At 47.0% G+C, this 27,980-nt stretch overlaps 1 protein-coding gene across 1 annotated transcript; it reads left to right on the top strand.

The window, feature by feature from the left end:
• The first annotated feature begins 9,625 nt into the window (after positions 1-9,625).
• On the top strand, positions 9,626-27,524 carry LOC144093513 (alpha-tocopherol transfer protein-like). The gene is made up of 5 exons (XM_077626977.1): positions 9,626-10,054; positions 21,842-22,084; positions 22,642-22,835; positions 26,246-26,356; positions 27,192-27,524. The coding sequence occupies exons 1-5, from the start codon at positions 9,952-9,954 to the stop codon at positions 27,339-27,341; spliced, it is 801 nt and encodes a 266-aa protein (XP_077483103.1). The 5' UTR covers positions 9,626-9,951; the 3' UTR covers positions 27,342-27,524.
• The last annotated feature ends 456 nt before the right edge of the window (positions 27,525-27,980 follow it).

Raw genomic sequence — 27,980 nt, 5'->3', positions numbered from 1 at the left:
TCACACTGTTTTTGATTGATTTTGATCGCAACAAAACAGTGGGATCCGCACCGCAAGGATACCTTTTCTCAAAGCAGCCAAATAAGGATAATTTTCCTTTGAGCAAGGCCAGGTGTTGGTGATGTGAATTTGCGAGGATCTCTCCCTCAGTTCCGGTAGTATGCGGATGAGGATAAGTAGGCATATACAGAAAAAGTGCCAAATAAAGATATTAAATGCATTTTGAACATACATACAATTTAAAGTAATTTAAACTTACGAGAGCTCAAAAAATTTGCGAAACCGCAGAGTAATTAAAGCAAATATGACATATATACATTATCATTCAATCTCGTATATTTACTGAAGATAACCTGTGAAGGAGGACAATTGTCTCTGTGGATGTACTGCCACCTCAGTGCTGTCGTTGTGTGCATGTTTGCTCTGTTCGAACGTTGTATGGTCGTCGCTCTGTTTCTGTAGGGAAAGTCAAGGGAAATAAATGGCTGAGTTGCGAGTTAGTGAGTGCGGAAATAAAGAGTGTAGATGTGACAGTTGGATGAGATTCATTATGAGACACACAGCGCAATAACGACGCAATTCAACATAAATTCGCCGGAGGAGCGCTGTAAGAAGTACTGGCCTGCTAAATGCTCGGAAGTTAAACCGCAACCCGTCAGCTATAGATGTGAGAAAGGAACTGGCTTTGGGTTTTAACTTCTTTTTTGGGTGGGGGAGGGGGTCTTACTACATCACCTGCAACAAGAAATCTCTGGATTATGTAAAAATCTGCCCCATTTCCACAGCCACTAATTTGTAGCTCTTGTACGAGACAAATGCCTTCGAAAGTAAATGCTGTAAAATGGGGGGCCTTGATCGTTGTATCTATTTTGCAATCATGAGTTGTGCATGACAGAGTAAAGGGGGCTGCTCGCACGTGGTGCTTTTGAGTTCAAGCAGTGTTAACAATTAGATTAAAATTTTAGCAAACAGTTAGAAGAGGGATCTTATAAAATAAACTCAAGGCTTGACCAGTTCCGCATTTACCTTATCGGTGTGAAGAAAAAAATTGAGGGGCACTTATGCTCAGCCTTAAGGGTATGACGCGATATCATTAATGGGTTAATGCCCATTAAAGATTAAAGGTAAATGCGGAACTGGTCATTCTCTTCTCTACATTCATAGATCTCGGAGTCCTCTGACAGTGGTACCTCGGTTAAGCGATGCGCCACTGCCCTGCGATGGCAGGTGCTGCCCCCGGTGGGGCTTGTGAGACCGAAGAACCTCTCGCGAGCTATCATTAACTGCCGTCTGTCACGGTGGGCAGTCTGCTCACAATCCGGTGGGCAGATTAAGATGACGCCACAAAGTCACGTGACCTCTAGGTTGGTTCGCTGGAGAATTTTTCGCGGATTTTTCGCTCACGGAATGTAGTTTGTAGTTTGTATGTAGTTAGTAGACGCTACTCTCCTCTCTCGATTTTGTTATCACGTACGTAGGTTACATGGTAGAATGATGCAGGAATATAGGGATTCTTGAAAGCACAAAACAAAGTGAACAAGGGTTGAGGGGGAGCCTCAGTCTGGCAGCCAATGTGCCATAAGCCCTGTTATTTTATCTGAAAAACAAACAAAAACAAAACAAAAACAGATATGCCGCAATGCCACAAAAATGGGGCTGAGCCGACTCTCGGAACGTATCCCCTGAATCTTTTCGGTTCGGGTTCGGTTCGGTTCCAGTTCAGGGCAATGATACGAGTCCAGACCCGGTTTCGGGTTCAGGTTTGGTTCCAGTTCGACACCCTGTTAAGACTGACATAGAAAATCAATGGGGGCGCGTTTTTCACAATAATTGTGAGGCGACCGTAGAATATCGTAAGATAATATGTTATGAACATATTAATGATAATGGTCTAAACTTGCGATCCATAGCAAAATACTGCTTTTATAGTTTGTCCACCGCTCGCACCCTGTAATGACTTCCATAGAAAACCGATGCAGAAATTTTCCCACAAAAAATAGCAGGAAAGAGCAAGCTTTCCGAGGGGGGAATCTGTGAATATATTGGTTGCTATGGCGCAATCTTACGATATGCGAAAAGACTGCGTTCATAAACACAGTATGTTGAAAAAAAAAAGTGTTTGTCCAGAATTTATGGGTATACGAGCGCCTGCCCGGGATCCTTCTTGTGCCTGAGGTTGCAGAAATGACATCCGTTGATGCTTTTTACCACGCTTTGATTGTATAAATAGTTTATATAAACTTTTGTTTTTCGAATGTAATTCCCCTGCTGTAATGTCTAATTGGCGATGCCGGTACTGAATAAATAAAGTAATAAATTAATCGTAAATCCTGAAGGTGTTAAGTGTATGGTTTCTGGATATGTACTTTAATATTACTTTATGACTGTTTTTATAATTTATTTCATTTTAATTTTTGCTAAATGTTATTGCTGGTCTCTCATTCCCTAGCTTTCCCAGATTCCTTCAGTGGAGCCACCTATGACGCCCAGCAGTGCAGAAAAAAAGGTGCAATAAATGTCTCCTTCAGTGTAGACTCGATTTTCCTACACTAACCTCTATTACGCCAAGGGCAGCATTGCACACCCATACTCCGGCTTTCCAGAGCATTTGCTGTAGCCAGAAGCGAAATTACCGTGTGCTCAGGTGCTTTTGCAATTCGTTTGATTAGGCTTAGCATTTATTATCCTAAGGCCATTATGAGCTTCTGCCTGCTCATAAAGACCTGCTGAACTTGAACTGCGACTGTGGTCATAATTTTAGTTTGTTTCGCCGATTCTTGCTCGGCTTGTCATGAAAACGTTAATGCCACCCTCATATGCGCCCTTTTCATTTTTGTTGAATGAAATAATTTGTTCAATGAGGAAAGGAGAAAGTCCGGGTGTGGGGGCGGAACGAATAAACTCTAGCACTGGGGTAGCTCTGCCTGGTACATGTCTGCCTCGTCTCTCTCATAGCACTGCCAATCTGCAAACTTCTGTACATAACGCATGCTAAAGGACTTCAATGGTGACGCTAGTCGACGCCTAGTTTTACTGCTCATGAAAATCAAATTATGTCAGCTTTAATTTTAATACATGGGGCGACAGCGATGGGTCCTAAAGATGCAATTTGCATCTGCGGCACCGACAATTTACTGCCATATTTCCGTCCATGTCAGACCGCACGTTATCGCATTCACAGGCCGTCAAAGGCTCCCATTTTTCTTTCTACCATTTGGCGCGCAAATATAACAGCTAGACTCTGGAGATGCGGCTTGCATCAGCGAACCTGAGAATGGATTGCCGCCAGATATCCCTCTTGTGCCCAGCCGTACGTTATCGCACTCGCTCGCAGGTCTGCCCTTCAATCATTTTCAACAGCAGTCCTGAGCCGCTGCGCCAGAAATTCATAAACAGCTCCTCCACAGCATGCTATCAGCAAAGCTATTCTAGGCAACATCTTCATTCAGGTGCATTCCACGTGGTCACTTCGAGCTGCAGTCTGGGGGCACTTCAAGGCGCATTACACTTTACCCGTGTTGAGACGGTATACTTGAGTATCCTGGCTGCCCGATCATAGGGTCAAGAGCTTGTTTATCAAACTAGTACGCTGAAGTCGTACTTCAGCGGTCTGCGTTAAGCGCATAACCTCATTTTGATTTACGGGTTGGTAGGAGGTTACAGCTTCTATTAGAACTTAGTCATTCTGGTTCTCTGGGCTACGCTCGAGGCAGTTCAGCACGTCTCCTGGCTTTTCATTCCCTTTTAGCACAAAGCGAAACATTCGCTTCGCCAGATAGAGCCGTACAGAACTGAACAATAAGTGCGCCACGCCGACTAGCGACGCTGGAAAATACGGTATCCACGTGCCCGCCACTAAATGTAATCATCGCGCTGATTCCGTTTCATGTGAAGCTATAAATTAAATGATCTGCATAAGGTGTCGGGAATCAATTGGTATATGCTTTCACCTGAGACACTGTATAACAAGCCCACACCTTTCTTGGTCTGGCTACTATGACCATAAAACACACCAAAGCTTCCTCAGGAATCAGTGCAAGGTTGAGAGATCTTTGGCTCAACTGGTGTGGTGTGGTGCACTCTACTTGCCCCCGCGCCGGGGGAGCATAAACTCCGGGCGAAAATGGGCAGGGCTATTGCTTTCCCAGAAGAAAGCACCGAGCTGAAAGACGTGTTAAAACACTTGGCTTTTTCTAGATTATCATGGACGACAATTCCGTCATGATCGAGTGGTAGGACGGACAACTTGTCCTTTCTATTTCTTTTAATATGCTGCCAAAATTGTTTAGGGCGACCTTGGATACCCGACCAGACGGGTTTCCGTCGAACCCTGGATTTCATCGAACTCAGTCGAGCGTGCAGCGAGCTTAAACACTTTTTTTCTGTTTGATGAGACAGACATTTTTGGCGGGAGCCGATCGTCCAGCTCTACCTGTAATGCCCGCAAGAATGCTCTCTTTTTGCTCTCTTTGCTTTGAAAGAGCAGCACAAACGCACATACAGACGTCTTCCTCGGGCTTCAAACGAGATTTACGCTCGCTCTGCTGACCTCTAAATAAGTCATTCTGCTTTATTTTAGACTTTGTATTCAAGCGTGCGCCTTCTGCTTGATCGGAGTGGCTTTTCGTGCGACATTTGCACTGTTCTCCAGGTTCTGATCCACCAGCAATGGGAAAATTCAAATAATCAACTAACCAATTAGCTGACTGACTTTGCCGAGATACTAGCGTCGTTGAATCACTCTCTAGGGCCGGTGTTCAAACGACACTCCTGTTGAAGCCCGCGAAAATTAACACATAGAGAAAGCTACGCTCGCATGTACTACTACCCGAGTCTGGTGCTGCTTCAAACGTCGGGTTTAGCGGTTCGTTGTGAAAGCGGAAGGCGACAGGCAGCAGCTGTTTTGTCTTTTTTTTTTTGCGCTGTGAGATGCTGGGCACGTAGGCCACGTGTCTGCCATCTGAAAACGCCACGCACCAGACGCTTGTGAAAATGTGGGGTGGCGACAGGAAGTTGTGGAGAAATGCGCAGAGTAGTTGGTAGGCCAGCCTCTGGGCTTCGTTCCAGACATCATGCGAGTAGTGGAAAGCAGTTAATGTTATCTTTTTTTGTGTCATTTTTTTAATGCGGAAACTTGTAGACGTCCTGTCCTGAAAAAAAACAGAAAGTCTCAGAGAAAAACCAAGTCTAAGCCATGAATGTGGTCTCATACGTAAACAGCCCCATCAAATTTTTCACCGACAGGAACATTGCCCCCTATACTTCACTACACATTGTTTTATGAATAGATTAGTCATCACAATCATAATCAGACTAACTAAAACTACTACAGGATAAAGGCCTATTCCATATCTTTCCAATTAACCCTGTCCTGTGCTAGCAGCAGTCACATTAAAGCAACGTATACAAACAACGGTGAAAAATTCACTCGCGGCCATCGCTTGATGCGGCGGATTTCAGCGTGTGCTGTCATAGTTGACTACGCCGATAATTAGAATATTCGTGCGATCTTAATTACCACTGGCGATGAAATGACCGGTCTCTGATGACTGCTGTCTTTCACGAACAAAAGTCTAGTAACAAAGAGTGCATGCGAAGCCGGACGGTTTGTTGTCGAGCTGACATCAAAACGCACGCGCATACGCTTTCTGCCTTCGCCTAGAAGCCTCTGCTTCTCGAGCGATCACCTCAGAACCGTGTACCTGTTTGCACTTCGTCTCGGTTTCCCTGGCAGGGGAGAACCCGTGTTTTCTCTTTGCTGTGCTTCGTTGAGCTTCGCGGGTGCGCACTTCGGGATCTTGAAGAAGTCGGTGCTTACATTTTCGATCGCCCTAGAACTCGTTATCAAGGCCACATGACATTAACGTAGGGTAAAGGGTGTTATTTTGTATGAAGCGGTAAGAGTATAAGTCCGCATCTTCGAACCGAGGGAGGCGTTACTTTTCGGCTTTTTTTTAAATGTTTAAATGTCATAAACCATCGTGTGACCAGCGAGGCGCTTTTTTTTTAATCTATGCCTTGACCGCCTGCCTCTAGCCGCTGCCGGGCCAACGCCCCCCCCCCCCCCTCCTTTTTTGTTATTTCTTTCGTTAACCCTGCACCGGAAGCAGAGATTAGAAAACGCACGAGGAGATCACTGGACACTTTGCATCAACAGCTACCTGTTTAAAACGCAGTTGGCAAGCGACACAAACTCGGTTCAGGAGGCCAGATATGGCGGTGGTGCTAGTGGTGCCACCTGTGGTGCATAAAGCGAGCTGTTTCCCTGTGAACAACCTATTCTAGCATCTGCCTCGTGTCTACGTCGCCGCCAGTAGTGTTCGATGCCATAAACGAAAATTCCTCTAAATATACCCCAAAATAACTTTTTGAGTTGTGCTGAAGGCACACGATCGCTAAAACTGGGAAGCTTGTTTCTCTTTGTGTGGCAAACCGCTTAATCTGTTCATTCGGTTCACGGCCACTGAAGGCACGTTTTTCGAAAGCGCCTGCTTCCGTTTTTATACAACAATTATAACCATTATTCTCTTGTTAGCGTAATAATTACAATCACTATGTCTTAGTCCTGCCTTGATAGCACTCTCATTAACCAGCTGGCGAAAGCGTCGGCTGCAGCAGCCTTTTTTTTTTTTTTGCTGGATAAATTCTTACAGCTTTCACCGCTATAAGAAAGAGAATAAAAATTCCCCTGTCTTGAGGTGTTAGGTCATGGTTCCGAGGGCCAGAGGGCCGATAGGCTGACGACCTAAGCCTCTGCTGGCCGGATCACGCCACACATACTTCCGGTGTCTGAAAAACCGCGAAAATCATTCGACGGTTATTAGCTGGCAGGTTGGAAACAAACCCTGAAAGTCGTGGAGGGGCCCGAGCTAGCTGACCCCGGGTTAAGTTCTTCTGTCTCCGGCGGTCGGAGCCCGTAGCGTTTGTGGGTGGTCGGGCATCCCGTGAGCGGGGCCGCACCAATGGGCAATCTCGACGCCCTCCGTGTCCTGGCCAGGCAGGCCAACAATATGCAGTCAAGACATTCGAAGGATCAGAGCAAAAAAACTCGCTGTCTCCATTCCCATCCCTATACCCATAACCCCTTCCCGACAACCATACAACCCATCCATTTCACCCATCCTCTCCGCCACGTCCCAGGGGAGATCAGGGGAGTCTCCCTGGGCCCGCTCCCCCGGCTGTGGGTCGCTATAGTAGCATTCCCCACCCCCTTCTTTTTTTTTCAATTTTCCCCACCTACGGGTGGTAAAATTACCATTGCCTTCGGGCATTTTCGTTGAACTTCAAATTGGATTAAGCCTGTTATACGTAAGTGATGCGTACAGGGGCCTATTATTTTCAACTGAGCGGGACATTGCGCATCGTAAAACTGCCCTGCAAAATTGACGAAGCTTTAGGAAGTCATGATATTCGTTCTTTTAAGTTGTCAGTAATCATTTATACCCAAATTATGAAGGAAGCAAATAAAAAATTCAAGTATAAACCATCGAATATGATTATTAAGTAAGCGAATAAATTCCTTATTCCTCTGAATTTTCCGTGAATGTCCATGGTACACTTTGTTGTGTAATGTTTTTAGACAAGGCAAATATTTTGGCGAGGCAGTCAACGATGTCACACTCATTTGTTGACGATATTCTCTACGTTCAGAACTTTGCGCAGCATAACTTTGGCGTGCTTTCTCAGCGTGCCATGACGCCGTTCCTCCAATTCTTCTTAGGTGAGGACACGCTTTTGCGTCATATTCGAGAACTTTTCATCTACTACAGCGAACACGAACGCGACACTTCCTTCCTGGCATGAAGCTAACACTGGCAATACTGCACGCAGGACGCCAGAAGTGACACGATCGCTCCTCCGGACGCGGAACGTGCCATTAGAAGATACCTGCACGGTTCGCATTCTGAGGCCAGAGCGTGAGACTCAAAGCCCGGCCCAGGTCACTCGGCTTCGAACCCCGGGCCCGGCCGGCCCAGACCCGCTACATAATCACTCTACTACGCCGGGGCCTGGCCCGGCCGCAAAGCTCAACATAAAGCCTGTTACCGCAGCAGCTCAAGAAGTAAACTGCTCACTGAGTGCAAGTAGTCTTCTGCTGCACAAATAAAGAAGCGGCTGTTAGAGCTTGTCAGATTGCAATAACACTTGAAAAATTTGGTTCGGTAGATGAAAAAAGAAGAAAAGATATGTCGGGTTCGCTCCCTCGGCTTTATGAACAGTGATCTATCTGGTCTGTGAATAGCTCCGAAGTTCCGAAAGCCAAATGAAAAGGACTGCACACACACGCAACAAACTTTTCCCTCTAGATTTTTAGTCAAGCATTTTTTACTGCCGCAATAAATAAATATTAAAACGTCCTCGAAGCGTTAGCAACGCCATTTCCACTGAAACTCCTAACCTCAGATTTCGCCGATGTTTGTCTGTCCGAAGCCTCTCTCCGTGACCTTGAGTTTGCTAGGGAAGACCTGCCATCGCAGGGCAGAGGCGCATCGCTTAACCTTGGCACCACTAAGCCAGGAGTGTTATGAGGACCCCAGCGATCTATGAATGTTAAGTACAGAATGACCAATTTCGCAAAAATGGGCATTACATAATTAACACTATCGCGTCATACTCTTAAGGCGGAGCTTAAATCCGATTTCGCCGACCTTTCTCCGACGTCTGCTCGACCTTGAAAACCGAGCCTCGAACCGAAATCGAATTGAAATATGAAAATTTTGTTAGCGCCCTTAAGGTTTGAAAAATTAACATGACGCCAATTAGCAACAGTCAGCATTTGGTCCATTTTGTGCAGCTACGCCGAGGTATGTGAAAGAAGGCCTCGCACCAACCCGGAGACCCACACACAGTAAACAATGTTTTATCCAACAAATGCTTTCCTGTCTTCACCCCCAACAGTTGCCAGAAAACGAGGAGCGAGGGATTGTTGGACGCCTGCAGGCATAGACGCCGATTCGCGGCTCCTTTTTGTACGCACAGCTCGCTCACAGTGACGTCAAACATTTCCACCAGAAAGCGATATGGTTTGAGGACGTGTAGACATCAAACTTTGTATACAAGCTCCTTATTGTCACGAAGTGGTGACAGCAGTCCGGTGAGCAGAAAGGCTCAGAAAATGGTGTCTAATCAAAACTCTTTATTTGGGCTGACTAGCGCCCACAATGGACTGAATCACTCGGCGGCGACGTATAGCAACAAGCGTGCTCGGCGAATGCCCGCCGCTGTCGGCCGTGCTTAATTTAAAGCTGATAGCGAACTTTCGAGATAAAGCGTGCAGAGCTACTAGACCATCCTGGAACAACGTAGAATCAGCTCGGCTCGGATGCGATCAATCGAGATAAATCTGAGATAAAGCGATAAAGCGGCGTGCCGGCAGCTTTGAAGAATGAGCAAACAAACACTGCAAAGATTCGCGGCAATATATTATCGGATGTCGGCAGTTCGCGACACTGGGCGCGTTAAAGGGATAAACAGTTCCCCCATCTTCTCCTACAGCTACCCCCCCCCCCCCCCTTCCCCCCCTCCATTTCTCTAACATCTCACCGACGCTATCTGTGTCGGAGAGAGACAGTTTTCAGTGTAAAAAGAAAACGCAGAAGCCTCTCTACTGGCGCGTCTCGTTGGACCTGGCCGGAGGCGACAGCATATTGCGCGGTTTTCCCGTCTACTGCAGCCGCCAGCGGTGGCGCTGTTTTTTGGGGACGTGTTTACGTAGGTGGCACTACGAAACACGCTCAACGGCTGTCGTGAGAGCGCGCGCGGTAAATGCACCGAGACGACCTTGGTCTGTGCTGCACGTAGGCGCCCTTGGGTGCGCTGCTCTACGGCACTACGCGCGCTGCGCTTTCCGGCCGCCCATAGAAGCCGCATCAAACCTCCCTCGCCCTGATTAGCACTCAGTATCGCTACGGCGCTGGACGAGTGCTCTCGGCGTGCTAGTCGGCGGTCGAAATGGAGCCCGGATTCGTGGAGCACCTCGTGTCGCAGACTGAAGAAATAACACTGGACGGCACCGCCGAGGAGTCCCTTGCGGAGCTTACGAAGCTTTTGGAAGGTAAGGCACATAGTCGGCGCGTTTCTTTGCTACATTGCTCGTTTTATGCCGTAGCTATGCCTGCCTGCCGGCCTGCCCGTCCGTCCGTCTGCCTGTTTCAAGAGAAACTGTAGCGAACAGCTTTTGGAAAACAAGATGTATTTTAGAAGAACTTCTTGCTGGGCGAGTGGGTGCATAGCTTTCTTGGTATGGCGTTGCGCACACGACGAGACGAACACAGGAAAGAGTAGGACGACAGAAAGTGCGCTCTTTCTGTCGTCGTACCCTTTCCTGTGTTCGTCTCGTCGTCTGCGCAACGCCATACCAAGAAATATGTATTTACCGCAATTATGAGATTGTGTCTCACGACGCATGAATAAATAGTACTTTTAACAGCACATTTAACCGCATTGCATAGCGTGGTAAATATATCGCACCTAGTTCTGACACCTGCCGGTACTGGAATGATGTACTCAGTTCATCAAAGGCTTTCGGGCTGTAAACTGAGCTGGGCACATTTTTTGGTAGATGTACTGTGCAATTCTTATGCACGTGTATCTCTAGTCGTCGCACCCTGTACAATGTTTTGCGCTTTAAATACAACGAAATATTGAACGAATTCTCACTACTGTTGGTGGCGCAATGGCCGAAGCATTTCTTTGGCATGTGATGGCGACGCCGCACCTGTTTACGACTTGCTGCCAACGAAAGGAGTGCTGAAAAAAATTCGAACCCTACGTCGGCAGCCGCTCAATTCCGTCCACCTACAATGAGCATAAGTATAAGTATGCCGAACATGTTAGTGGATATTCGTTTCATGCTTGGTGCGCTCCATATACAGAGATATATCACTGTCGTTAGAATCACCATCGTGCTGAATAGCTGGAAACATAGTTCCAGGCAAGCGATTCGTATAACTGTGTGCATATTTAAGAAGGGGGTCCAACGCCTGCGCGGCCTCTGGCCATTTCCCACATTAATTGTTTGCGCGATCGCTATTGTCCTCCCGTTTATGATAGAAAAATGTTTCAGCTCATTAGAAAAATAATTGTATTTATGTTTCATCGATATGCGTTGCTATAGCAATAATTGTCGGTATGAGTGCAGCAAGTAAAAAACGTAGTGCATAAAAGAGAACGTTTGTACGATTTACCTGCTTGTGTAAATCAGACATTCAGATCGTGATCTTAGTCGTGAGTACGGGCTGAGGCTCAAATCAAGCCCCATGTTTCGGCGACGACGGTGTGTGCTTAGTTTCTTTTAGTGCGCTAGCACTTATAGCGGCCATTTCCCGCATTTAGCCACTGTTGGTTTGTTTGTCTGAAGCCAGTTCTGCGGCAGACTGCTCACCTGCCCACCGTGTCAGGCGGCAGCTCAATTAATTGTGGCAGGCTGCTCGGCAAGAGCAACCTGTATTGCAACCCAACCCAAGCAACCCAGGTCCCACCCATAGTAGCACCTGCCATAGAAGGGCAGTGGCGCATCGCTTGACCGCTGCACTACTGCGCCAGGAGGGGCACGAAGACTTCCAGGGATATATGAATGAAGAGAATGACCAATTCCGCATATACAGACACTAACCCATTATCGCTATCCGAACAACTGCCATCCATGAACACGGGATCTGAACACCGGAACCGAAGGAAAAACCGAACTGCTAGCTCACCTAATTCGCATTTGGCCCAACTGCGCTAATCGACCGTCATTTTTTCCCCTCCTAGTTTGCTGACAGCGGATGAGAGGAAAGACTAACAGTCACGAAAAGGACGCTTGAGGGCGAGGCGGCTTGGAGACGTCTGTGGGCAACCGAAGGAGAGGATTCCACAGAAGCAAAGAGTTTTGTCCCTTCCCCATTGATAGAGTTCACGCGGGTGCGGTAATGATCCGCGTGGGGATGTGTCGGAAGCTTGGCCATGGCACTGCGAGATGGGGCGGGCCCAAATGAGTCGTGAATTCAGATGAGCGAATGAGCCCAAATGACTCGGACTTGAGGTAGACGAGGCGTGCAGATTTAAAACAAAAGCAGCAAATGTTGCTGCGGCAAAGGAGAAGTGGAGAAGGGTGGTAGCAGTGTATTGACCTTCGCCACCCTTGACCTCTACGGTTAGGAGGCTGGCGCACGCTGTGTTTCTCGTTGCATGCGCATATGTCTGCAGTCGACATTCATTACTTTGGTCGTCTAGGATAACACGTAAGAACAGTTACGTCCGGCCCGCACCGTGCAGTCAGGACAAATATACTTCTAGTATTGAACATACAAGCTATAAGAAGGATGCCGTAGTCGAGATGCAGCTGCCATGTCACCGAAACGAATGTTTGATCGGTTGGATGTCCAGGAAGAAGTCGTTAGAAAGCGCATTAGCCGATTGGCGGGCCCGGCCAACGCTCGAGCAGTAGAAAGCGACAAATCGACGCGCGCAGCAAACTGATAGGACAACTGCAACGGGCGAGAGAATGAGAGTGCGGCGCGCCAGCCAAACTGAGGCTCAACGGCAAGCAGTTAAGATAACACACGCTGTAGCAACCCGTTTAACGCCCCAGAATTGGTGCGATGAGGAGCACAAATCTGTGCGCATGCTGTCGTCCCACGGGCAGGCAGTTCCCAACGTGATCGAATCGATCAAAATCGAACTCAAGTTCATCCCACACTACTACACGACCAATACAACCGCATTCGAGGCCGAACCTGCTGGACCTGTGCTCGACCCCAAGCCGGTTCCCGGATGGCGATCGCGAATAATTCGAGGGGCTGCCACCCTCCTGCTCAGGAAGTAGCACAATTCCTAGAATATGAAACTTTAAAATGAAAACTGACAATAAAACGTACAGAAAGGTATTCTAAAGAGCAATAACAGTTTAAATGATCTTGTTATTGAACTCGGTGCTGCTCCATTTTCACACACGTGTCAGCACCATGTGCCTGCTTGGGCATAAACAATCGCAGCGCCACTCGTAGACAGGTCGTTAGCATGGTGTGCTGCGTGTGCTTGCGGTAGAATCTGCTGTAGCTGCGTCACAGTCGCGAGATTTTCCACCGGAAGTGCGCTTTTGTTTACTTTTATTCTATTGCGAACCCATATGTTTGCCACCATTTGTACAAGCACGTGTGCATGCAGCGCCATCTGTAATTTAGCAGGAAAGCTGACTCATCGATCGGGACCGAGTGGGAATGTTCTAGCAGCGTTGCGTGTGAAGTACGCTCGGCGTTTCAATCGGGATCGGACTCGATCGCGATCGAAAATTCCCGGGTAACGGCATACACACGGGCACTTTAGATAGCAAGCGACTAAGAAAAAACTGGATGAGAAGAGGCGTGCAGCCAAAGTATTCGGGTGCTTACTTGTAGAGTGAAAACGCGGACAAGCCTTTGAAGGAGATGGATTAGAAAGCTTAAAGGAACTTAGCACGAACATCAAAAACGAAGTCCTTGGCACCGATACGGCTAAAAGAGGAGAAAAAATTGGAACGAAAGAATGGCTTCAATAAGGGTTCTTCTTTTTCACTCTATATAGCTTGAGAGAGCGAAATCCAGAAAGAAATTGTGTTTGATTATTTCCATAGCACTTGGCAGTATACAGAAGCAAATATGAACATGGAGATATGTGTGTACCAGGCGGAAGGAACGTAGAAAACAAATGTGTGCTGATAAACTGTAAAGCTATACATCCAGGTATCAGAAACGAAATGGTGAGCCTTCATGTAGCTTTGAGTTTTAGGGATAGTGAGAGCACAGTTAAAAAATCAAAGGTAGAGGCGAGCAAGAGAAGACTAGAGCACTGGTGGCGTAAAAGCAGAATGGAAAAATTGCATGAGCCATCAGGGAAATGAAAATAATGCAGCTTAGAACTTAGAAAGTAGCTTAGTATGAAAAAAAAGAACAGCTGTGGGAAGTGGGAGCTAAATAAAACAACAAAACGGCCATCTTAATTTTCTAGGGAAGGTGGCACTTGCCACTGCCCTGAGTCAAAGGGGTTGTCAATAACATCTATGTTGTACAAATAGTGGCAAACGTACGGGATCAAATCCGAATAATCGTAATCAGGAAAGGAGCTCCGATGGAAAATTCCATGACTGTGACGCAGCTATAGCAGTTCATATCACAAATGTAAGCGAAACACCATGCTATCAGGCCGTGTACGTTGGCGCTGCGTTTATGCCCAGGAAGACGCGTGGTGCTGATACACGTAGGGAAATGGAGCCGCACTGAATAGAATAAGTTAATTAAAGATTTTATTGCTCTTTAGAATATATTTTCGTGCATTTCATTATCAGCTTTTGTTTTATTTATTTATTTACCCTAAAGGCCCAGAACTGGGCATTACATAGGGGTGGGGGGAATGTTTCAAAGAAAGCATCAACCGATAAAAAAATGTTAGAAGATGTATAGCAGGCAAAGTTATGTTAACATTTCTGCATAAGAGAAGATTCAAGCACAGTGCAAGCAAGCTGGTACACAAAACGAGCTCAGGCACTCTTCAACACAAGGAATAACAGAACGTAAGCAAAAGAAAATGGTACCGGTAAAATGTAAATGCATTCATAACACGCACAAGAGTGAAGCACTCTTTCATAACTATAGGCATTGTACTGTTTCCTGAGCACGAGGGCAGAAGCCCCTTGAAACGCCCGATTGCGATTCGGGAATCGGCTTCCTGTGGAGCATAGGTCGAGCAGCGGGATCGGCTTCGATCGCGATTGTATTGTCCGTGTAGCAGCGCCGGATATGCTTCAGCTCGGTTCTGATTCGCTCGATCACGATCGAAAGTGCCGCTTCTCGCGGCCGAAAATTTTTGCTGCTGCAGCGCGTACTGCGGAAACAGTGCGTGGCTGAAACACTTAAGGGTAGAGGAGTTTGGACTGCACACGATAACACTCACACAAAGCCAACTACGAACTATTGTACAGTGTTTGACTACAGGAGCCTGAGAAGGATCTTAATTCGTAACGTCGACTGTCTAAATTTAGCGACATATTTAAGTTTTAATCCTGTTATACTTGCTGCGCGGCAATATATTTCGAAAAATGGCTGTGGCTAACGGCAGGTGCGGATACGATCGATGTGTTTTGAGGCTGTGAAAAAAGATACGTCGGACAGACCCGGTACACCCCACCCCCTCCCCTCCTCTCCCCAGCCCGGGCACGTCGAACAAGCCTGATCAGTGTTCTTTAAGATCCGACGTATCTCACAAAATTTTCTCGTCATTTTGGTTTTATGGAAACGGATACGGAAGCGGTGGGCCACGTGACTGGTTCTTTACGTGTAGATTCTGTAAGAATAGAAACAAAAAAATGCCGGTTTTATTCGTGAACAGAATTCGGTCGTGGGCCTTTAACACATATTTTCTGTATGGCCATCGAAATTTTCTGGGAAATGCCTGCAATTTTATTTTACACGCGTCTTTTTTACAATGTAGTGGGTCGAATATGGCGGTGGGCGGGCGGCCAGCCTTCTCCTAGCTAGGGGTTGGGGTAGGGAGGTTGCTTATGGGTGGTGCTTCTGGAGGACAGCTGACAATCCCACTGTTTCTTCGTGGGCTGTGCGATGTCAGTGCACGTTAAAGAACCCCAGGTGGTCGAAATTTCAGGAGCCCTTCACTACGGCATCTCTCATAGCCTGAGTTGCTTTGGGACGTTAAACCACCATGAACCAAACCGAACCACTGCTTCTTCGGATTCGATTTCGTCGTCACTTTTTCGTTCCGCTGCTGCAACGACGCCAGCACATTCTCAGGTGCGCGCGGTCGGATCACGTGGTTCGGCACGCGCGACCGCATGACTCCGGCGCGCATCTGTTTCGCGGTGCCTCCGCTAAGGGTGCTCTAGCTCTAGTGGCGCAGCTGGCGTCACGTCATGACGTCATGTGAGGGGTTGACGGAGGTGGGACGGAGAGGCGTATCGATGGTGGCGGGGGATGGCTGGGCAGCCAGCTATCTAAGGGGGGGCGGTGGAAAGGAGCCTTGTGGGTGATGCTTTTAAAATTAATAGAGGCTTCACTCAGAGGCTTCACACACGCGACGCCCGTATTTTCCCAAAACGCGACTGGTACTACTATCTCAGTAATTTGCCTGCTTTCCGAGGAATAAAATAAATGGGAGTTCCGCAGGGCGCATGTCGTGTACGTGTTTCTCGTTCGTTCTCGACTTTTTGCACGCACATATACATATTTTCATCAACCAAGTGGCCGAGTACAAATAATAACTGCTGTACAAATCGTAATAACGCTCTGGAGAAGCCATTTACGCGCATTCTGTTAGCAAAAGCTGCGGAAGAGCGAGATTACACTGGTCACCGTTTCGGAGCTGAAGTCTTGTCAGCTGAGGCTTTCAGCTCCAATGCTGTGTCTTTGTTCTGCGCAGCACGTCGTTGCTATGCGCATATGCGGTGCCGTTATCATGCTGCCCAGAATGAGTATTTCTGATATCCCCATCTAGTTTACCCTGCACGGGCAATTGAGACATAAAGGACTCGTCAGTTGATTGCTCTGAACAAAAGGCGTCAAACAGGATAACATGCGAGAAGCCCGCAGGTTGCGAAAGAGTAATGCGGACCGCAAGTGAAAAAATAGCCTCCAGATACCTCATTAGAAGATAAAAATTATATTATCTCCAGTCAGTGCAGTCTTTGTTTAAAGGAGTCGACAGACCAGTTTTTGTTCTGACTTGTTCTTGCTCTTGCATGCATGATACGTACAACATTAGTAAACATGGATAAATAAACAAATAATTGGTTTTTTGGTGGAAAGGAAATGACGCCGTATCTGTCTCATATATCGTTGGACACCTGAACCGCGCCGTAAGGGAAGGGAGAAAGGAGGGAGTGAAAGAAGAAAGGAAGAAAGAGGTGCCGTAGTGGAGGGCTCCGGAATAATTTCGACCACCTGGGGATCTTTAACGTGCACTGACATCGCACAGCACACGGGCGCCTTAGCGTTTTGCCTCCATAAAAACGTAGCCGCCGCGGTCGGGTTCGAACCCGGGAACTCCGGATCAGTAGTCGAGCGCCCTAACCACTGAGCCACCGCGGCGGGGCTAAACATGGATAATGACGTAGAATTCGTGAGTGGTCAATAAATAATTTGTAATTGAATTTTTTTTAGAGCCGAAGCTCCACTACGCTAGTCCGAGCCAAAGTTTGGCTGCGTGTTGCCGGTGGTTAGCAACGGCGTCCCTAGCAACCGGATCTGCGGCTACAGAAACAGGTGGTCGTTGCGCCGACCTCCACGCTTCGCAGCGGCGCAGCTCCGCTGGATCGCTAGACTAAGATAGTATATAGGCGTGTACTAGTTAGCGTGGTTAACCACGATGACGTCATAGTAGAGTAATGAGCATAATTAGTAGTAAACATAAGAATGTCCACATGTAATACATCATTTGAAAGAGGAAGTTTAGCCTAGTTAACACTAATTGGAGAGATTTATTGCCGTAATTTATGCTTTATAGTCTGGGGGGTTTAACGTCCCAAAGCGACAAAGGACTCCAGAAATATCGACCACCTGGTGTTCTTTAACGTGCACTGACCTGGCACAGTACACGGGCCTCTACAATTTCGCCTTCATCGAAGTTCGACCGCCGCGGCCGGGATCGAACCCGCGTCTTTCGGACCGGCAGCCGAGCGCCATAACCACTCAGCCACCGCGGCGGCTAAGCTTGCATATTTAGTGACAAGCAAGTGAGGCGAAAGGTATGGCAGTGACTTGAGGACTCCAAAGGACTCTTTCGGGTCAGCAGCCGAGCGCCATAACCGTAATCAGTTGATATGTATATCACGTGACTTAGCATGACGTCAATCGGCCCGTTGAACAGGCGCCCACCGAGGCTGCTCTCGCCACAGACGGCGGCGACATAGACGGAATTGAAAACGCAGCTCCTTCGACGAGCTCCGATGGTGGCAGTTGTCCGGAACGCACTCAACGTTAATGACGCCAAGTCGCGTCTGGTTGCCCGATACACCAGAGCTTTCGATTTCAAACCAGGTTGAACAGTAGTTAAAACACAGCTAATTTTTCCTCTGTACTTTCAGTTTCAGATTCTGTTGCCAGACGATGGCTATGCCTTCACAAGTGAGCTTGAGATCACGTGAGGCATACAAAAACGGCAATATAATCGCTACTTCGGCATTTTAATTCATTCAAATTCTTATGCTAAACTGATCCAGGAGCCGAAATGGCACCAAGTGACCATTATAATGCAATTCTATTGTAAGTAAAGTACTGAGCGTGGGCGCATTTCACGAGGTGGTTATTTGGACAATTTGGTTCCTGATGCAAGCTGTACATCAGCGAGTTGTCCGTATTATAGAATCGTGAATAAAAAACAAAACAACCCAAAAACACCTTATGATTAAGGCATTTTTCTGTTCATACTGGCCAGCAAGGCGTGTAGACGCCGCTGAACATCCTGGCTTATTCACTTTGTCTTCGACGCCTCTTAAAACACATACGTCAAGAATTCTCCGCAATTCTCCGCAACTATTCAGGAGATGCGCGCGAAACTAAAGGCCGAATAAAAAGAACGCGAGAGAAAACGTAAAAACGAGTACACTGAAGTGTCAACTCGGGTATTTTGCTGGATGCAGAAGTTCTATCAAGATAAAAAAAAAAACGACTGAAGAAAAACCACGTCGCAGCCTTGCCTTAAACATACATGATACCGACAGTGGGCAATGACCTTTCTTTTTTTCAGCATGCATGCCTTCAGTAAAAGGATATCACATACACGCTACCTGCCTATAAATGATCCAAGAAGAGACACTAAACCGCTCGAACAATATTAACCGGCAAGTGATAGAGAAAAAGTACCAGTCTCATTTGCATTCGTTTCTGTCATAAATTTCCCAGAGGTAAATCACATCTCGGCTGAGCTGGTATTTTGACGAGGAAAGGCGCTGGCGACTGGGGATATTCTACCATATGGTCGGATTGCAGGGAAGCGTGCGCTTGCCGCAGCGCCTAGACTGGCCGTGGTTCTGCAGAGTGCTTAGAAAAGAGGCGCATTCATATACAGTCGCATTCGTAGTGTGCAACAGATAACTGCGTTCCGCTCGTTTGCCGCACCCCAAACCATGCTCTTCCTGTCTACAGGGTATTCCACCTAAGATTTTACGCGGTTTTTAAATATAGGCTTTCTGAGTTAGAAAAGCACTTTTTCGACGTTGCATTGTCAGTGGTGTCATACATAAGAATACAGCTAAGACGTGCTAATTAGCAGGCTGGTTGACTATTATTGAATATAGTTAACTTTTTAACTATTACTGTTAGGCTCCTTAATTATTGGGAGGCATGTGGGCCACCATAAGTAATATCCTTATCAGTTTCAGTTTTTGCAATTTTGAAAATGCGGTTACCCTCGGCGCTGCGGCCTTACAAATTTATGCTATTTCGACGAGTTACGTGCACTGGAGAGGTTGCTTTGCCTGCAAGCTTGCCGAAAACGCATGTATTTTGGCGCGATGTGGCCAAAATTTGTTGGCTCACAGCGCCGAGGCTAATTGCGTTTTCGAAATTCTAAAAACTGATATGAATTTTGCTAACGGTGGGCAACGCGCCTCTGAATAATACTTGAGAGCCTAAGAGTAATGACTAAAAAGCTAACTATTCAATATTAGTTAAACAGCCTCCTAGTTAGTATGTCTTAGCTGTATACTGATGTAGTACATCACTGACAATACTATCCCGAAAAATCGCTCTTGTAACTCAAAAAGCCTATATTTAAAAATTGTGTACAGTCTTAGGTGAAACACCCTGTAGAAACCCCCGTATGCTGGACCGTTAGCAAGGACGAGAAATGACAGTTCTTAAGAGATCGCTTATTTGAATAATTCATTGCAGCGCATTTTCCTCGCATTCGGTGGCAGCACTACGTGTCTAAAAGAATTGTCACTGTGCTCGAATTAGGCTTTTGCTCGCAAAAGCAAGCTCGTCAGCCCTTCCTGTTTTGGTTGGCCGCTCATCTGAAACCGAGCAGATGTTATAAACATCTGTGCGAGGCAGGATTACGCAATGGCATACACGCAGAAAGGACGTCGTTTACTCAAGCAACGGAAGTCACCACAACTGGGAAATCTCGCTTTCAGAGCATCAATAAGAGCTGCAGGCCTAAGCTTTCCTCAATAAGAGATTCCCGGTTTGGCACGCTCTCCCCTCTTGCATCCTTCTTTAGGACTGTAAGCACATATCACGTAAATGGCCGGCCCGGTCGTTAATACGAGGTTCAGGACATGTTTTTCTCCATATCAATAGAGTGGCGTAAGAGCGAACGCATGCATGTTGATGACCCCCGTACAACGGTGAATGGCGCTTGAAATTACATGTCAACAGAGCCAGACGGTGCTCTGGACACCGCCTTCTACAAAACGTGTGCCGTAGAGGACTGAAATTTATAGCTTCCCCGGAGGTTCGTACCATAAAGCAACCACCATCTGCGCAAGGAACCACTTAATTGGCAAAGCGATATTTACGCCATTATGTTGCATTAAAGTAAACATGCGTTTGACATCTGGCGATCGTTATGCATCCGGCACATTCGCTGGTGTTTCACATACTTCTCGATACAGTTATCAACTTAATTTGGAAATAGACGCGTAAATGAGGTATTTTTCGGTCATGCAAACGAAATGAACGTATACATATTTGAATGAAGCGCTTACTGTTTGGAGAGATGTTTTCGATTCAAAGCAGCGCGCTTGCAGGAGGATGGGACTATTATCAACGTGAGATGCTCTATATGTATACCCTCATGCATAACCAAAGCGGTGCGTAACACGGCTCCACAGTATAAGCAAAGTCTTTCAATAGGGAAGGCATTGAAGGACGCTGGTATAAGTTTCAGAGTATATTGCCACACTGCTAACTACTCCGGTGGCGCCGCCATTCGGATAAACTGTATTGGTTAGCACCTGCTTAGCTTTAGTTAGGCTTAGTTCCCTCGAGCTTAGGCCTTAGATCCCTTGATATTCCTGTTGTTCTTATAGCAGCTTCCTCTTATAAGTCTACAGTTTGTCGGTGACATTGTTGAAGATATGAGATTTCAGCGCGAACTTTATAATTAAGTTTCAACCATAGTTTAGACAACCTGACTGTAATTTAACGTAATGCCAATGGATGCTAATTAAGCATAGTGATGCCGCGAAGAGTGAATTTTTGTAAACGCGCCGCAGTTGTGATTTATAAGCTGCTTTGATGCATGCGGCTTTCACCTCGCTTTCCACGCCACATCTCTCACAAGTGATGTGGAATAAGTTGAAACACAATATGTGCTCTTGCGTAACAACTAACGCTGACTGTGTGAGGACTGAGAGCTGGACAAGCTGACACGTAGTCATTCTGCAATCACAACGCGGCTGCCGGACGGGAACACGTGGCAAGACAAACAGGTGCTGTACTAACAGCGTCAATATCCAAACTACCTGCATATTACTGTGAACGAGGCGCGAAAATTGCGTAGAAAAAGTATTCGCATTGCTCTTATTGATAGCCTCATATCCTAAAATCAGCCGATATTGACAAAATTCTACGTTCCACGTAATAACAGCAGTCATTGGCTTCCTTGGCGAGGTTCTGGTAGCTCTCGCAACTGCTAGTCAGTTCTCTTTACTCTATGAAGATTCGGCACGTCACGGTGCCACTGAGGGCTCATACTACGGATAAGTGAAGAAATTTGGGCGAGTTAGTATATATTCATGATTCACAACGGCTTTGGCAAAACAAGCGCTTGTTTCGTCTAAGTCTCTCTTCTGTCCTTGTTTGCTGCGCTGTTGTGAATCTAGCGAGGTTAACGATGCTGTTGACTCTTTGACTGTTTTATTGTTCAGATGAACCGGAACTGAAAGCCTCGGCAGACTCTTCCGACTTGCTACGCTTTCTACGACTTCGCAAATATGACGCCCGGGCGGCGTTGGACTCACTCAAGAAGTACTGCGCAATCAAGGCCTCCGCTCCGAAAATCTTCGAAGGGCTCAGGGAACCCCAGAAGATCCGGGAAATAGCTCAAGATTTCTTCACCATTCTGCCGCAAAAGAATCTGCACGGGAAGCCTGTCCTTTTCTGCAAGTTCGGTAAGTGAACCGGAATGGAAATACAGGTCCTGGACTGTGATTGCTTTGTAGTTTCAGCAGCAAAAATATTGGTTATACGGCGGTGTAAAAAAAAAAAAACATGGATGTATAATTAAGAATACGCCCACCTCTAATTAGGAAGGAAAGCATGCCGAAATACATTAACCGGCACGACTGCAGCCATCTGGAATAGGTATACGTTTTGAAACTTATGAATGGGCACTTGTTTGATATGAGGGATGAGGGTTTTACCGATGTTCGAGGCCAATTTCTTCGAAGACGTCTGGGCTACCGAGTCTAACTAAATAGTTAGACTATGTTCGCTTCACCATCCGAAAGCAAGGAATGCTCGTGCAAAGAATTTCATTAACTGCTTATGGAAAGGTACTCTCAAAACAAATTATCGCGCTGTAACAAGTCTAAATCATTTCATCCGTGAAAACGACGCCTAGTTAGACCACAGCTAATTTTTTTTCGCTCGATGATAACGACGTAAACCGTTCGTGCGAGCAGCCTTGCATGCGTGCCGTGACAATCCGTGACGAACTTCGTCGCAGGAAAGTGGAGACCGTCCAAGATGAGCAACCTGCAGCTGATCCAGGCATTCGTGCTTTGTCTCGAGCACCTCTCCCGGTGTCCTGCTTCGCAGACGGTGGGCGTCTGCGTGGTGGCAGACTTCGAAGGCTGGACGTTCGCCAACGTGCGCTCTGTTGAGTGGGGCCACTCCAGGAGCCTACTTCACTACATGCAGGTAGGAATACCAGCCTCCCTTTTACTATATGTATCAGCAGCGCGAACACAAAACCAGGAAGACGAAGGAGAAGATAGTACAGAGCGCTGAACTTCCAACTTTTATTTGAACAAAAACTGAACCCGCACTTATATATACACACCAGGTAAAGCCCACAAGGGGGAGTGGTCAAGGCACGCGAACGAACTGGGACCCACACGATGTCCAGGGCATCAAAAGATAACAAATTCACACTATACAATGAGTTCTAAGATATGAAGCACGAATTACATTTGCAAAAGACTGGAAAAACAGGGTTGAGTGTGCGCTAGTGACAAAAAAGGTGGAAAAATGGAAAAACAGAGTTGAGGGCGCGAATTTTGCTAAAAACATAAGAAGGCGAGAAGACGGTAAAAAAAAAGATTAGCGAAAGGTAGGATTAGCACCAAGAGTCAACAAGGCTAGAATGAAAATGCAACATGTTAAGTATGCCTCTAAGAACCAGGTAAAATCAGATAAAACCCGAAAAAAAGGTGATTCCTTTTTGAGATGCCAACAATTAACACAGCTAGAATGAAAATGCAACATGTGATGTGTGCCTCTAAGAACCAAGTAAAATCAGATAAAACCTTTCTTTCTAGTTTTCCAGACACTTATGACTCTACTAACAATATTATCTGCACGGACACCACACGAAGTCCACTGGAGGGCTTGAAAAATTCGTTCAGCTGCCTACGCTGCGCCGTCGCACATGGAGGGGGTCGTTGTTAAGTGTGGATGCACCCAGCAGAACCGAAGTTCTAAAGCGCAATCTCACGTTTGTTATTACACCGACAGACACAGCGCAACAGATTACCTGGTTCAACCTATTTACAATGAGGCAAAGTTTGGAACCAGCAGTTCCGGACAAGGTATCACCAAAAGAGCGGCTGAACCTTCTGGCAGTCGACACTCACGTCGGACGCTACTGAGCACCTTCTCCGAATCACATGCATCGCTGCAATTCCATTTCAAGTATACGAGCCTCACCTCAGCCACAGCGGCGTGGGATTCATTGACGACCGCTTGAACTTTGCCCAAGTGGACGTCCTTTCTGCTCTACTACAGGGAGATCCGGTAAAATCAGTGCGCCGCCTAGGAAACTCAGAAAATGTCCGCACCGTATTTGCGACGTAAACTGCATCTCGGTACGTTACACGGGGCTACACGTGATACTGGGTCTACGAATACACAAAAACACCACGAGAATGCACCAAATGCCGGCGCTTTGGACATGCAGCAAGCGCCTGCAGACTTGCAATGCTCTGTCCTCGTTGTGATGGCAGCCATGGCAGAGCTACATGTCCAAGAGACAAATTCTCATTGCCCAACTGTGTAACTCAGCATGAGCCCACTATTTTTCGTGCTGCAGTGCCTTCCAGAAGGAGAAAATAAATTACACATACATTAATACATACACCACAAACTAGAATCCTGCAAAAGCTGCTAGGATGCTGCATAGCGCGACGCCGCAGTTTGTAATCTGGAATCAGCCACACGAACGAACCATTTGCCAAAACACAGGAAGTTCCAGTTCTGTACTGTGCTCGCAATTGTCAAAGCATTTCGCACCTTTATAGCAATGCTCTTCGCGCCGGGGTCAAAGGTCCTAAAAATTTTCGACTTCATCCCACCTCTCCTCGAACAAGGGCGGACTTCGCAGCACGCAAAGCATAAAATACAATGCCACGATCTTCTAGCGGAATACCTGCACCCTCCGCCCTTCGTTTCCAAGGACCGTTCCCCGCAAACGCCATTTCAGATTCTCGTATTGTCTCGCTGTCAGCCTTTGTGGCTATACTATCACGCAATCGATGACTAGGCTCTTCTCTCTCTCTCTCTCTCTCTCTCTCTATATATATATATATATATATATATATATATATATATATATATATATATATATATATATATATATATATATATATATATAGCGCCGACGATACCAGCCGAACAGCCTTCTGCCCTCTCTCGTTAGTTAAGGTAACTAACAAGGGAATGTGCTCCTCCTCGAGGCGAGGCTGCTGCTGCACGGTGCATCGCGGGAAAGTCTACACAGACGACTGCAGGGCAGATGCCCACAACCTTATTAACCTCATTTAGCGTACTACTTCATCTACAAAATCGGATTCTCCAGCAATCCATCGAGCTCCGCATGCGGAGTGCGCGGAAACCTGGATCACTTCTTCTGCGTCTTCAGTAATTTTACTACCCACAAAAACACTGAAAGCTGCATTGGGTCTCCAACAGGATTGTACCCTAATCCTGGCGAATGTACTTGGACCGTGGTGTGACGCAGCATCGGCACCACGTGCTATGAAAGCCCTGTTATTATATATATTTGACAAGGGCCGGATTTTATTCGCGCCCTGTGATAATCATGTATGTGCATGCGTGTGCGCGAGTGTTTTGCGTGAGTGAGCTTCGCCATCATATAACCCTCACCTGTATTAGCCTACCTGGTAGATAACCAGGCTAACCACCCCAGTTTTCATTAAAGAGGGCCGCCTCCTTTCAGTGTCCCCGCATGGGATGCTGCTACACAGGATAAGTTAATAACGTGGAATAATAAAAAAACACCACTAGTTTTTGCATGCAAAATGCTGCCAGCGTGTTGATATCATATGCCAAACAGTTTTTACAGCTCTAGCTCTGGAAAAAGAGCTAGCTGGTTTCACTACGCTAGGCGTCCGCACAGTGCGCAGACACGCATGTTCTGCGTGCACCGGCTGAGAACAGGCGCAGAACACGGATAGGTTGACCTACATGGCACCCCCCCTCGGCTGACCCGATCCCCTGATCTAGAGCGACGACTGCATTCGCTGTAATATGCCCCCAGTTCTGCCGTAGCTCGCCGATCACATAGAAGCCCGTGAGCGTGCAATCGTACAGTCGTCCGCGACCGCGCCACAGCTGATGGCTGATAATTTTTTTTTTTTTGCTACAGTGTGCGCTTGTGGACACCACACTGTACAGTCAGGCTGGAATGAAACGCGAACAGCGCCTGTGAACAAAACAAAGCATTTGCGTCCTTTCAGCTGCAGAGCACAACCTGTCGGACTCATGTTTCCGGTTAAGGGACCTACCGGAGTGCATATCCACAAACTGGCTGTACAGGAATACACCGCTGCAAAGTAGAAAAGTACGGCACATGCATGTTCGCATTTTATTCGTCTTACGTATACACAAGCATGCATGTTGGGGATCGTGCATAAGAGAAAAGGAGATATACTGTTTTCTGCCTAGAACCGCGTGCTCACGCTCAGCAAAGGTATGGTTTGGATGTGTGCGCTGATCGTCGTGCTTTACCACAGTCACCTTCGTCAGCACCAACACTCCCCCCCCCCCCTCCCTCCCCATTATCTTTTTTGTTTCTCTGTTCTGGTTCGCAGTACTGTTTGCCTGTTCTCCCGAACGAAGCCCACATTGTTCGGCAGCCAGGTGCCTTTGATGCAGTGTACAAGATAGTGAAGCCGTTCTTGAAAGAGGAGTCGATCAAGGCGGTAAGTTTCTTCATTATAGCGGCTGAAAAAAAAGTGCATGCTGGCGAGTAAACCAAGCTTCACGGTGCACACGCACCTTGGTGTGTTTAACATAGAAGGTGTTGTATGACTACCCGGTTCTCCCGAAGTCTTCGTGTATACGTTGCGGAAATCCTGGTTGTATATGAAATCAGGTGAAGAGTGAGAACATGACTGAACGAAGGCAGCGTGACGTTGACGCTATGATATGGAAGCAAGGCTAATAATAATAATAATAATTGGTTTTGGGGGAAAGGAAATGGCGCAGTATCTGTCTCATATATCGTTGGACACCTCAACCGCGCCGTAAGGGAAGGGATAAAGGAGGGAGTGAAAGAAGAAAGGAAGAAAGAGGTGCCGTAGTGGAGGGCTCCGGAATAATTTCGACCACCTGGGTATCTTTAACGTGCACTGACATCGCACAGCACACGGGCGCCTTAGCGGTTTTCCTCCATAAAAACGCAGCCGCCGCGGTCGGGTTCGAACCCGGGGACTCCGGATCAGTAGCCGAGCGCCCTAACCACTGAGCCACCGCGGCGGGTAAGCAAGGCTACGTTGATTTCGGAATTCGGAGTCGTTCCTGGCGCACTACACAATGCTACAAAAGGGACGACAAGTTCGTTTCCTACAGTATACTATACATCGCACAAGACTCCGGCGCAGCTATAGTATGCAAGAGTGTGCGCTTGCTTTACTGCTCTTATTTTTTTCTCATTACCAGTAATACGGTAGCTGAGTCAAAGACCTGCGCCGAGCAACTACTGACGTATCAGCAGTTGCTTATCCTTAAGCTTTGCTCACGACCTGGCCACCGCAGGTGAACCTCCATGGGAAGAACGTGGAGCGGATGCACAAAGACATTCCCGCTAGCGCGCTTCCCGAGGACTACGGAGGCACGGCGCCCGACACCGACTGGAACGCGTTCTGGAAGAACATCTGCCTGGAGCACGAATCGGCCAACAGCTGAACAGCACCAGTGCACTATGGCATTCTCCGTCAGGCTCTTACGTCTAGGGTGCAACAATGTGGCTCTCTTTGATGTCCGTCGTACTCAATGGCATGGGCTGAGGAACTTTGTGATTTTTTTTTTATTGTTCTGGTCTCCAGGATATGGCCAGTTTGATTAACAATACACGACTGCAGAGCTGGACCTATTGTTTCGTTTTTCTGACACGCATTTGAACCACCAGAATTTCCCGTACGCCATAATTGCGAAATGCGTAACAAGCAACGACAGGACCCGCTTGGTAAGGCGTTCATGAGTCTTTTGCAGGCCGAGTGTATGTTCATAATGGGGGTGAGTATAGTTTTGTGCCACCTGGATCGTTGACTCTCAAGTGCTTTTATGCAGTTGGCGGCTCTCTGAACGCCTTTACAACGGCTTACTTGCCTCAGATATTTGATGATAACTTTGGTCTGTTGGCTTGTACTAGGTCATCAGTGTTTAAGTGCCGCAAAGTTCTTAATGGGTATCCATGTGGCGCCATGTTTGTTTCGAAGAGGTTGCAATGTTAAATTTTAGAAATTGCCGCTAGAGTCCATAGAGTGCGTTTTGTCATTTTCTAATGAGGGCATTCTGTCGATACACATGCACACGCAATTAGGT

The sequence above is a fragment of the Amblyomma americanum genome, chromosome 6 (genome assembly GCF_052857255.1).
Source record: "Amblyomma americanum isolate KBUSLIRL-KWMA chromosome 6, ASM5285725v1, whole genome shotgun sequence".
Classification (NCBI taxonomy): Eukaryota; Metazoa; Arthropoda; class Arachnida; order Ixodida; family Ixodidae; genus Amblyomma; species Amblyomma americanum.
Note: the sequence above shows the minus strand (reverse complement) of the source record. Positions and strands in the feature narration are given on the sequence as shown.

What these genes read in the sequence shown, in the direction of transcription:
- LOC144093513 (XM_077626977.1), top strand. Translation starts at nt 9,952, where the DNA reads ATGGAGCCCGGATTCGTGGAGCACCTCGTGTCGCAGACTGAAGAAATA. An exon ending in GCCTACTTCACTACATGCAG is followed by an intron (nt 22,836 to 26,245) that starts GTAGGAATACCA and finishes TCTGGTTCGCAG; the next exon opens with TACTGTTTGCCTGTTCTCCC. An exon ending in AAGAGGAGTCGATCAAGGCG is followed by an intron (nt 26,357 to 27,191) that starts GTAAGTTTCTTC and finishes TGGCCACCGCAG; the next exon opens with GTGAACCTCCATGGGAAGAA.